The sequence below is a fragment of the Bombus affinis genome, chromosome 14 (assembly GCF_024516045.1).
Source record: "Bombus affinis isolate iyBomAffi1 chromosome 14, iyBomAffi1.2, whole genome shotgun sequence".
NCBI classification, from domain to species: domain Eukaryota; kingdom Metazoa; phylum Arthropoda; class Insecta; order Hymenoptera; family Apidae; genus Bombus; species Bombus affinis.
Genome location: NC_066357.1, coordinates 5761013 through 5774345, shown reverse-complemented (window position 1 = coordinate 5774345; position 13333 = coordinate 5761013). Strand labels below are relative to the sequence as shown.

General features: G+C 35.7%; 1 protein-coding gene across 3 annotated transcripts; it reads left to right on the top strand.

The window, feature by feature from the left end:
* Nucleotides 1-9106: 9106 nt before the first annotated feature.
* On the top strand, nt 9107-13320 carry LOC126923829 (E3 ubiquitin-protein ligase MARCHF3-like). 3 transcript variants are annotated; one of them, XM_050737718.1, is made up of 6 exons: nt 9107-9678; nt 9761-9919; nt 10315-10486; nt 11303-11477; nt 11929-12119; nt 13007-13320. In XM_050737718.1, exons 1-6 carry the CDS (start codon nt 9636-9638, stop codon nt 13200-13202), a joined length of 936 nt encoding a protein of 311 aa, XP_050593675.1. In that variant the 5' UTR covers nt 9107-9635; the 3' UTR covers nt 13203-13320. The 3 variants fall into 3 exon arrangements, with proteins under 3 accessions (XP_050593675.1, XP_050593674.1, XP_050593673.1); XM_050737717.1 differs by having other exon boundaries at nt 9107-9919; nt 13022-13320; XM_050737716.1 differs by having other exon boundaries at nt 9107-9919.
* The last annotated feature ends 13 nt before the right edge of the window (nt 13321-13333 follow it).

The window sequence follows — 13333 nt, the reverse complement described above, 5'->3', positions numbered from 1 at the left end:
CCTGTTATCCGAGTTTTCACATCACCTTGTAAAATCGAGCTTCTATTTGTTTAACTATCTACATCGTTAATTTAAACGAACCCAAGAGGAGCTCGAGCAGAAATAAAACACGCGTGACACGAAGCTGAAGGGTTGAAAGCATCCATCATTTCCTCAGTCATTCATCTTTGCCCGCCATTTTCCATTTTCTTCGTGCACCCTTAGTTATTCCTGGTTTCTACCAGTGAAATCTGCCTGGTGGCAGGCAAGGTGACAGGTGCGGAGTGCTTCTATAAATTGCGATCTGGAAAGAGCGAGAAAACGAGAAAGGGAAAACCGCGTGCGGATCGAGGGCCGCGCTATCTTTAGAGGGCAGCACCCATTGCACGTTACATTCAACACTCCACTTCAATCTCTCCTCTTTTGTATCTACACCCTTGTTCGAAAGCTTCACGGTGTCAGAACAATCGCTGCATGTACTTAAGAACTACAAGATAGCGAGCAACTCTAAGAATGCGCGAAGCATCACGTTAACGTTAGCCTGACACTTTGTACGGCAAAGAAACCTTCGAATGTTAATTAATAATCTTCGTAAGGAATCTTTTGAAGGAACCACTATGACTAAATTTACGTATGACAAAACGGTGTGAGAATAATTCTAGCAAATCTTGGTTGCTCGTTGCCACACGAGTCAATTTACACAAATTGAGAACTGATTGCACACCGTTAAAGCGTGTTAGATTTTTTAATGTGCAATTAAAATGTAATTTATAGAGCGTTATCGTATTCCAGATGTAAGAATAATAATACTGTTAATGTTAACAAATATTACAGTTACGTCTACTTACAGCCTACTCAGATTAGGAAATAGAAAATAATTTATTCGTATTTATATCTTCATGATATAAATAACACGTTGCAATATACAATGCAGTAGATATAGTCGTAAAGCTTTACTGTTTGCGATTAAATATTGGATAGAAAGTTCTTCCTAAGGTGTGATTAGTCTATCAGTACAATTAAGTGGATATTATATCACAGAAAGTGATTAATAACTGTATTTGTTTAATATTTTTTGCGCTGAGAGAATTTATTTGTTTATATTCTGAGTTTTTTTTTATTTATTTATTATTGCTTAATTCTTTCGGCTTTCGGCTTTGGACGAACTTTACATCTCTTACGTCTATTTCTCTTCTTATATGTCTATCTCCGCTCTTTTCCACTCTATTCTATTGCACTCCCTTAATTATTCTATCTGTAACAATGCAGTAGATATATATGATACATCTAACACACGTAAAATATAGCTTTATCGCGTACGACGATATTACGAATTAAAAGGTTGGAGTTCAGAGCCCACGTGGACTATTTTCCTGAGAATAATCAACGTTACAATCTGAAGCAACTTAAGACTTTTGCGCGCGAATGTACACAGTACGTATAATGGACCAAGTCGATATAACGTGTACTTGCACCGTCTGTTTTCGGTTTAAACGAATTCCTGTTCGTTCCATTGGCTTATGGTATTTCGGTGGAATTTTGTGTAGCGAGCATACGTCAAAGCTCGGTCGATTTTAGCAACGGCGTTCGAACACGCGAATCGTCCGTGCAAATTCCATTCGGCTAAGTATAGCAGTCGAGTGTCGTTGGAGATCGTAATGCATCGTTTCTTAATAGTTTTGCTCGATGCGTGGACATCGACGTTTCGACGTACCCTTTCCGGTCGTCCTACCAGTTGCAAGCGATTTCGTGGAGCAGGAAAGAGAAGAGAACTCGAATTCCTTGAATTCAATCGCTATTTACATTATTCTTAGATTACTTATTTGAATTTCTTCTTTTAAATATCTTCTATGATTTTCTCTAACAGCGATGCTTTCGTTAATTTATGCTACTTCACTTGCTTCTTTTCTTATTTTTTTTAACAGAGATCATTTAACTCAAGTTTTAAAAGTTATGGTATAAAAATCAGTATCTTTCTTTGAATGATTTTGATTCTGAATAACCACGATAAAGAGGTAAAATTTTATTGCTTACTAGTAATCACTATACATAACAGAAATCATTTTCTGGTTACATCACTGACAATAGGAATTGTTTTCGATTATTTGATTATTTGGTAACCAAAAGATAATTTTCGCCAAGGATAACGATTATTCTTAACCGCATGATTAACCTAATGATTAGCAGTAAAGAAAAGAATTCCAGTCATTCATAATGGTCATCCACAACCAAGATAAATAAATCTTAATATTTCTTGATTATTTCACTGTCCGCAAAATTTCCGCAACATTTAACTGGCTTCCATAAATAAATAAAAATTAACTTCCACTCAATGATCCTTTATCGAAAGGTTTTAAAAATAATTGTTAGATTGTTTACGGGTTCTTTATTCTTTCGTCATTTATCGCATCAATCCTTTGCATGGATTATTAACGACGACAGAGAATGGGAAGTTGTTTCAATTGAATTAATTTGGATTATTTTATTTGATTAAATTACTATTTTAATTATTCGATAGTTAAAAAAGATGCCCCGTAGATCGCATTAGAGCGGTTGATTTCTGAAGAGTTCAGCTGTTTAGACGTGTAAAAGGTCATTCACACTGGAGGATCGGTGCTCAATGGGCTCGTGTTGGCACTGTTGACCGAATGGAATCACGTAGATAAGTATATCGATTATGAATGGGCCTCCAGGTCCATTCAGTTTGAACGTGACCCAGCCTTGGTCCATCCTCATCTAGGAGTCCGGTCGCTTTCATTCTGCCACAGTTGACAACTTAGGCTTCTGTTAGAACTACCTATACCTTGTTACGTGTATTGTTATTTTTAATCTCCTCTCGTCGTGGAATCAACTTGTGGAATCGTCGTTGATCGATTAATATTTCGCTATACATTTGAAAAATTTCCATTGTAACACCTATCTATATTGATATACAAATTAAAGTTTGAAGTAATTCAATCTTTCATTTTATAAACTTTTAACACCAATCATCAGTCCTCTTCAAATCAGAGAAAAGGAACCAATTGATGAAATGTATATGAAATGGAGAATGAACTACGCAAAGGAAAATAACACAGCTTCAAGATCAATTAAACGAACTATACAATAAATTAATCTGATGGAAAGAAAGCAAAGCTAAATGACGATCTATTTGTCAAGCTATAGCTAATTTATCGAGCACACGAGTACAAAGAAAGAAGAAGGAGCTAACAAAACCCCAACTAAAATACAAAAATCCAAGGAAACAAGCTACAAGAGCAAATTAAGCTGATTCATAGATGAGATCCAAGGTCCTAACAGCGATCTAAAGCTCGAGAGATCGTGTTTGTTCGTGGAAAAAAGATAACACGACTGGATTGACATCTCGTGTTGCACCACCAAATCGTTGTCCACCTAAGAACCCCCTCGTCCAACATTCGCGGTTTGATGGCCAACGTTCGCAACTATTTCCAGACGGATTTAATTAATCTTGAACCAAAAACGTCCAGTGGGAAATGGTGGCCTGGCCAACCAGCTCGCCACCTGGCAGAAATAGCAGGACTGTGAAAATGCAACTTGACGTTTCCCCCTTGGTCAGCGACGATCGGAAAGGGGCGAGAACGATGTAAAGGGAGAAACATGCGAAAAATAAACACAGACTTGGCACCTGCCCTCTCCATTAAACCTCTTTACACGCCACCGTGTTACAATCCAAGTGGCACGAGAAAATGGAATTTTCCAAATTTCTTACAGAAGAATTCTTATTTTTCTTCTTCTTTAGAATTTTATTTTTTTAGATACTTTGAGTTTCAGGTCACTTAGAAAAAGATTGATACAAAGTTTAAAAGAAGGAATTTAGTTTCATGATTCTTAATGAATGAAACAGTATATTTTTGTACTTTGTACAATACAACAGAGTGTAATTGGCTGAAATTTTTGGTGATCAATGGATTGTCAATCTATAAGTGACAGAAGAATCATCTTAGATCTTTGTTTCTTTTCTATTTTGTTTCTATCCTTTTAGAATATCCTGCAATCCTGCCTGTATGTTTCTATGAAAGACTTACGTGAGTATTCACAAAAGAATAATGTTCTTATAATTTCTAAACAATTGGTGTTACAGCCAATAATAAACTATTGTAACGTATCGATATTCTACAATAAATAGATATAAACAATCTTCAGAATTAAATGCCAGAATACTCTTAGCCTCTTGTTTGCGATAGAGGAAGACATTAAATCCACGCTAATGTTAGACTGTGCAAACAGAGTCACTCCAAATATTATATTAAGCTATATCCATCAAGAAGTTTCTAGTTAATCTCACAATTTTTCAAAAAAGAAAGAAGCACAAAATGAATAAAACTTAACATACTATAGAAGATCAAACTCTAAATTATTCTAACTATATATACAGTACATCTGACAATACAATTTAAAACAACCTACCTAATCTATTTGAAAACTTTCATCAAAGTTTACAATAAAATAAAACGAGCAAGTTCCATGTACGTCATCCGATCGTCGTGAGAGTTTAAAATTTTAAGCTGTTGTAGTTGATTAAATACATAAAGCTAGCGAATTAATTTGCATAGCTAATGACATAATTAAATAATACGACTACTAGTAATAGTCATATTATTAGAACATCACTAATTGCTAATTACCGAGCACGCGAAATTAATGAACGGAAACATGGAAATTGGGCATCCGGAAGCCGCTGGTCAACCGTTCTAATAATAAAATTCGCAAATTTAATTCACCGGAAACTCATTTCGAAATACCATGGACGCTAGATTGCGGAAGCGTTAAAAGCTCGACGGACACGCTGAAATCTCGTGGCGTGATACGTTCATCAGGTGCACGCATGAGATTTCGGGAAATTGCGGTAATCGTTTTAGCCATGACGATTTATAGTGGCCACGCGCCGCCACTTCCTGTTCGAGATTTGTCCGACCACGAACCTAATTAGCCTTACCAAACTATATCAGAGTGAAACGGGTTTTCCTTATTATTTATACTATCGAATCTTCTTTGCTTGTGTTACGAATTCGAAAGTCATTCTTTCTCGAGGACATTCTTGCAATTTTACTCGCCGTCGTATTTACAATGACAAAAATTGTAATCATTCTGTTATTATTTTCTTCTCTGTGTGATATTGCTTGACGTATTCGTTTCTTCTTACTCTCTTTTCGTATCATTAATTTTAACTTGCAACGCAGTTGCTACTAACAAGTTTGCGCTTCTTGCTCTTATGAATACGTCGCGCTTCACTCCGTCGTTTTGCGAATATTCCAGTTCACTTCATCGGAACTAAAACAGAAGGATGTGAAATGAAGGGGAATATTTAAGAAACGACGGAACAAAACGCAAAGTAATTAAGCTGTCCGAAAAGTTTCTTTCGTTTTGTAAGGAAATAACAGATGCACAACGTTCTTCCTTTTATATTATTTTATTGAATTACGTATGATCCATTTTGTAGTAATTATCTTTATTATTTCCTTGTAAAACGAAAGAAACCTTTGGGACAACCCAATACTAACAAAAGCATGAACAAAATCCATGGAACCACGTCATCTGATCAACCTGAGGGTTTCAAGCTTTAAAATGTTGTAGTTGATTAAATATAAAGCTAGGCAATTAATTTGCATAGCTATTGATAATAGCTAAGTAATAGTAATATTATTAGAACACAATTTGTTATAACATAATTACTAAATTGTCCCTGTTTTTCATAAACCACATTTCACGTACTGAATATAATAAGAAATTAAATAAAACTTTAATTACTTGAAATTTTATTTAATTTCTCTAAACAAAACTGGCAAACCTCGTTCCTGCAACGATAAATCCCCAAAAATTCCAATTCGGTAGACGAAAAGGCTACAAAGAAGAAACGTGTAGCACTTTGAAAGCCAGGAATATATCATTGAGAACACCTTCATCGATCAAGAGGACAATTATAAATTGCTAACCGTGATAAGTATATCTCCTTTATATCTTAATTCACCCCTACTGTTCAATGGTAGTATTTACGTCATGCGACAAGATTTTCTTGCAAATGCGACCAGGCGGCAGGATGAAGTTGCATTACAAGACTTGATTGCAATTTATACAAGATGAGACGTCGATAGCTAGCCCCGTACATGCTACGTTTTGTACTTTGCATACCATCAATTCGCTACGTGACACGGTTGCAAGACTTTTTCCATCACTGGCAACGCCCAAAGTTGCCAAACAAGATCATGTTTCTATGGGTTTGATTGGTCGTGCTTTCGATGCGTAAGTGCATGCTTTCTCACGATAATTAGTTATCGACGAATCGTAGCAAGTCGATACGCCTGTCATTGACGCTATGTTAAAAGATTGCCACCTTCCGCGGAAAATCGCTCGCAAGTTGCGTGACTGCATTATATCGGTTTAGATTACACGCGTAAACTAGGCTTTATGCGTGAATCTCATTATCTCAATGAGCAGATTAATTTGTTGCTAGTTTTTTTTTTTTTTCTTTTAGTCTTTACCGTATAATAACGGAATATCCATGAGATAAGGTTGCAAATTTATTTGCGAGCGAAATACGTACGTGGATTCTTTGGGGTGAAACTTCGATGACTCAGATCACTCTAAGAGACAATTTCATGAGGTAACGTTAAATGATTTTGAAGGAGCGCGCGGTTTAGCGATTATGCCTGTGTGCTGCAAGTGGAGACTTTCAAACAATTTCAAGGTAAACTTTTCTTTTTTCAAATCAGACTACGGATCTTCTTAACTACAGAACTTCTGTTTGAAAATAATTTACAAAATATTTCAAGTTCGCTTTTTGCAAATGTAGTATAGTAGAATTATGTAATTAATAGAATTTAGTAATATTGCTATTAATATAGAATATTATAATATAACATACAATATAATATGGCTCTGCTTTAAATTAAAATTTCTTTTACTTGCTCTACAACGAGAGCATCACGTAACTTAATGTCGCTGGCCATTTCGAAAATTGTCTTTCATCTTTACAAAACTTTTTTAAATTACACAAAAAAGACAACAAATTAATTCGTACACCTAATAACTGTTAAGTAATACCTGACACATGCTATTAAATGTAATACGCGGAAAATTTAATTCTGCATGAGACACTCTGTATATTTGCTCAACTATGATGAACTGATACGTTAGGTTTGCGTATATGTTGAATAAATCAGTTCGAGATTCAATGCTAAAATTACAGATTACCTCAGAATTCGAGTTATGTCGAAGCAATTACAAGAGACGACATTATTAAGTTTTTATACCAGTGTGCACGTGACTGAATGCGATGACGGTACTGCGTGACTTAACACGATGACAATATTATTTGTCATCGCGTCAATGTAGCTCGTAAAATCTTGCCTGACCAGGTTGCAAGAAACTGGATGGATCAGAACGGTTTCGCGAAAGCTTTCTTTTCGTAGTATGTATAGGGCTTAATAGGGCAACAATGGGATTTAATCTGCTGCGAGTCGGAATGTGAATACAATGGTAATGTGACTACCAGATAGCGTATCGAGGATGCAAATCTCCCTACAGACCGTAACTGAATCGCCAGATTCTTTTTTCAAGCGTGAATGCAGCTTTACATAGCATTTGAAGTTTAACTAAGTAGATAAAAGCAACATTAACATGGATAATATCGCAACCTTATACTATAGAAACTTTTATGTTTCTGTTATAACATTCTCTCTCAAGCGTGAATAAGGCTTTATTTCTCGATGATCAAATTATCAATGTTAGTAGGTATTATCAATATTATCATATTAATATATTATAATGCGTGTGTATTATCAGCATGATATAAGGAAATGTAACCTACATACATGAAAACTTATTTCACCTACTAAATATTGTAATATGTATATCACTTTGAATATCTTTTATGCTTTGCATATGACAAGCATTTTGTGTATTTTTGCAATTTAAAATTTCTCATAAATGCATAAAAATCGACAGTCTAATTATAGCATATTAACGTAGTATAACGTGTTGATGATTCAGATCTTTCTAAAAAATACCGAATTCAACGTCACATGTTTGAGCTCTATTTCCAAGTGCGAACGTGGCCTTACGCGGTACTTAAATTCCACGAAATTAACGCACGCAATGTCAGTATTATTATTATTAGACAGTAATATAGAATTCATGTTAATTCTTACATAAATTATCCACTGAAATTTACATAGTATTATTTCGTTTCTTTCAAGCGCGAACAGGACTTTAATCTATACTCAAACTCCACAGAAACATGATATACGGCTTGGATAATGTTGCAAGACTAATACAACGAATTATAACATACATCATGCGAATTTTAATATAAATCTCTAACTCGTTTTACACATTATTAACCTGTTTTTTCCCAGAATAAATACGGCCTTATTTGATTTTTAAATTCTAATGAATTATGATGTGCGCCTTTCATATTACTACAGATTTTTTCCACATCACAGTATTACACGTGAATTATGCGAAGTTCAGTATAATCTTCTCACTTAAATTTGTATACGAACCATCAATTTACCTTTCGTAGGCGTGAGCGAGACTTTAGTCAGTAATGAGATAGTCGTTAAATCATAATTTCAATGGTATACCAACTGTAGAATTACTACAAGCTTCTACAATCTCAAACTATAATATTTAGATTCGACAATAAAACGCGTAAACCTTAACTCTACATTAAGCGCCATTAATCTTCCGTTGCTAAGCGCGAATGAGACTCTACTTAGAAATAACATAAATAGTATCGAATCGCGATAGTACATCGATTTTGATGTTACTATGTGATCCTACTATATTAAGCTACGACAAATAAATCTGCAATTTTCCACTCAAGCAACCTATATATAATTTCATTCATTTCAGTTCTTTTATTTAGTAATAAAATACGGTCGCAACGTCAAATTACAACATTGATAGTATACAGTTAATATATTATAATAATACTACAATGAAGCTGTATTGTATCAAACTGTAACTCACAAATTCCATGAATCTCTACATAAATCTTAACTCAACCCTATGTATCATTGATTTGTCTCGTGTCAAACGTGAATGAGGCTTTACCCAGTAACGAAATAAATACCATCGACTTACTAAAATCAAACTAACGCGTATAAATTTCTGTTTCAAACTCAGCTGCCACTTTTCTTGTTCTTCGTACCAATTGCCTAACAACTCATTTTTCCAGTTGGAAAATTAACAAGTCATCGTTATAACGTCACTTTCGTTTCTGCCACGTGTGAACGAGGCTTTACTCTTCGGCGCTGAGTTTTACGACGATGAAAAACAGCATTTTAAATAGATCTTAGTAATTTGTACAAACTTTCTATCTCACTCCTTTCTCTTTAAACTTTCTCTTACTCTTGATTTCTGCCACGTGTGAACAGGCCTTTACTCTCCACTCTCGCTTTCGTTGAGCCTTCAACTGTCGCATCAGGTGCGGCGAGTTTCGTGACGGTTAAAAGATGGATTCACTGAGTCCGACGTTGCGGTAGGTACAAAATCACGATACGAGATTCAGGACGAATCAGTCCTGATGCACCGTTCGAAATAAAGCAGCAGGACTGATCGCGATCGCGACAGACAACCAGCGGCGAAAAATTCACGGCTCCACGGCCCGACACAATGACGCAGCCGCCTTTTTGATGTCAAACGATCAGCCTGATGACGACGCCGCCAACGATACAGGTTAGGACAACGATTCGATCGACCATCTCATGGACGCGGGCCATTCTCAACCCGTTTCGGGACTCGCGTCATCTCGTTTCAGATCTGTCTACGGATAAGCAAATCCTGTTGCAAAATCTCGGTGGTAAACGATCGTGTGTCGAGGCTGTGACGTCCGGCCACAAAGCTTCTATCGAGCAAAGAACGAGGGACGAAGGAGGCGTAAAGAGAAGCTTGGCCGATCAGAAAGGGAGCGATGATGGTAGGTTCATGGTAATATGGAGCAGGTGATGATTTTTTTAAGTTTCAATCGAAGTACATCCCAGACATTACGAAGATGTACATTTCTTTCAATATATCAATTTCGTACATTTCTTCTTCTTCTATCCTATAAAAAGTTTATTAATTATTTTTACGATAAGCTACACTTTAAAACAGGCAAATTGCAAATGTACTATATTATGTAAACAAGTGATCTATTATATTATAAACATGTTATTTTGTTTTGTTCCCTCGATATGAACCTTTCTATCGTTTCTCTCTCTTAGTTTTCTCTCCAATTATCTTCTTCCCATTATTTTTCCATCTTATTATAACGAACATGTTTTACATTAAGAATTCTATTATTTTCAAAAAATATCCAAAAATTCTTTGTAGAGTCTCGGGTGTCCGGAGATATTTGTCGAATATGCCACATGGGCAGCTTCTCAACGGTCGACGAGAATCGAGCCAGTTACGAAAGACAGAACCAACCTATTCGTGGAGTTGACAGTCAAACGTCGACATTATCGTCCTACGCGTATCTCGGCCCTTTGATCTCAGCTTGCAAGTGAGCTTATCGATGTCCACTACAATTTATCTGTCCGGCTAATCGGATTCCTACACTGCATCTTGTAATAACAGGAATACATAGTTTCAGTCACATCTAGATTAAGATATTATCAGGTTCGATCTACCGAATGCTTAACTCTTTTCCATAGACTAACATCGATGCTCTGATGCAATTATAAAATCAGAAATATATTTCTGATTTGCCAAAAGAATGATTCAGAAAATTCGTCGATGTATCCGCTAGTAGAATTTTTGAAATTGAAATTGCATTTTTCTGGCGTTTCTAAAGATTTATTTAAAAATTTCTTACATTTGACGGAAATTCTAGATACTTCGAGCTTCTAATTATTCAATTTCCTGTTTTCTTGACACTTTTCAGTGTTTTAAGGATTTCTTATTTCCTCCTTTTATTTTCGATTATTTTTCGAATTTTCTTTCTTGCGATACGTTCCAAGAGCTTTTGTAGCTTCAAATTGATTTGCTAAGTGTAGTGTATTAGTAAATTATCGATTGGTAAACGCTTCAATAGGAATTATTTATTCAAACGAAAAAGACTTACATGATTGATGATTCCCGGTTAAACAATATCTTAATTCATTTATTATTTCATTCTCAATCGTTTAATTTTTCTGTCAGTATTCTCAGGTAAGAATCTTTTCAAGCTTCAAACTGATTTACTAAATGTAATGTATTAATAGATTATCGATTGGTAAATGTTTCAATAATTCAATGAAATTATTTATTCAAAGCAATGATCGATGACTCTTGATATAGAATATTCAAATGCATTTATTATTTTGGATAAACATGACAGGTGTCGTGGGACAGTAGCGTTGGTACACGTAGAATGTCTTGAAAGATGGCTGACAGAATCGGGTCACTCTAGATGCGAGCTTTGCGGCTATAAGTACGCCACTAAAAGAGTACCACGTCACAACATCATTCGTAGTGTTGTAATATGGTTCAATACCGTGATAGTGACTCGACAAGTAAGACATGTTCATCATTCACCACCCACCTAAAGATGATCCATATTATCATTATTTTATAAGTCAACAATTCTCACAATATTCCATATTTTTATGAGAAACATCAAAGTCCATTTCTATGAAGTAGTATTCTTTGAATCAATTAATCGTAAGCTATGATACTACTTTCACTTTAATCTTCCCACTACGTCATGGAGAAATTCTTTCAGAGAATTCATTATCCTTCTTTTTCAGAAAACCTTTGACGAAATCTCATCTTTAGAAAAAATAATTGCAATCCAATTTTTGATTAAAAATGATTCTTTGAAGTGATACAAATGTTATGCCAATATGTTTCTGAATATGCTCTGTTACAAAGCTTTTTGCCTTTGAAATCAAATCAAATTGTCTCGAAGAATACAAATTCTTGTCCCACATATAATTCATTGAAAGGGAAACGCTATATTTCCAGATGCTTCTAGATATATTGTATCTAGTAGTCACCACGCCACTAGCCCTGTTCTCCTGCTACATCTGTGTCCTGGCTCTAAGAATGTTGCTAAAACGAGGCCTGCAAGAGATGCCCTGGATGATCGTTGCCATGCTTCCCACTTGTTCCCTTACTCTAATCGCTTACTGGGGTTGGATAATTACTCTGGCCAGGTGTGTTCATTACCATTTTCCTTTCCTCCGTTTCTACATCTCACGTATTATATTATATTTCTCAAAAAAACCAAAAAAGAAAAAAGAAATTCCTAGACCGTACAAAATGGACATAGGTATTTGTGCACATAATCCTACAGAATGAATCAAATTTGATTTCACCGTGGGGTTGTATAGAAATTCGCCCAAGTGTTAACATTGGACGTATCATCAAACCCTAAAAAACGACGGATTTTAGATTTGCTTCTTTTTACAATCACCGCAAGCATACAGATAATTCTGCAGAAATCAATATTGATCCTGATTTGCATAGAGGCACAATTATATAGAATTAATTATATAGAATTATTTGAATTAATATCATTTGAATCATACAGATTTATAATACAGAACATTTATTACGCGAGCGGTAGCTCTAGCGTTAATTACCACATCCCTGCATTTTCACGTCTTACGACCTCACGATAGTATTACGTTACCTGAAAGGAAGTTTGCAAACCATAATCCATACAAATACTTATATACATAGTCGAAGAAAATTAATCTGACTGTGATGGCGAATTCCATCGAACAACTCGCTCTTCTACTCGCATCGTTCCTTTTTTGTTTCGAATCGCCTCACCTCTCCTCGCCTCCACCTCCACCTCCAACTATAATATTGTCATTTATTCACTACTATAGCGCAACTATCATTTAGTGGCGTATTACCATTAAATAAAAATATTATGCCAATTCAATGCAGATTTATCGTATCGGGTTTCGTTAACTAAATCACGCTCGTAATCAGGTTCTTATCTTATTTACCAGTCCTGTTCTATAAATCTATCTGGTTAATAATTTACCGATACAACTTAATAACCTGGTTAAGCGACCGTGTAAATTATCAGACTGCACGGGCGTAGATGGCGCCGTTATTGGAGGAGCAATTTCGTCATACGTTTGGTTCCTGACGACTTCAACAACGCTGAAACGAATTCGAGGCAAGAAGGGACCACCGGCAACCATCTTCACCAGCAGAGGCCGTACGCGGACGACGAGACGATGGAAATACGCGACGTCACGTCGATCGATCGGTCCGAATGAATCTACACGCAGGATTTAATTGCTGGTAATTTGGTTTCATTAAAAGGCGGCTCTAATCGAGCTGGTTACCAACCATCGAGGACAATTAATCGCATCAAACTGCACGAGTTTCCACGTCGCTTCCGGTTGTC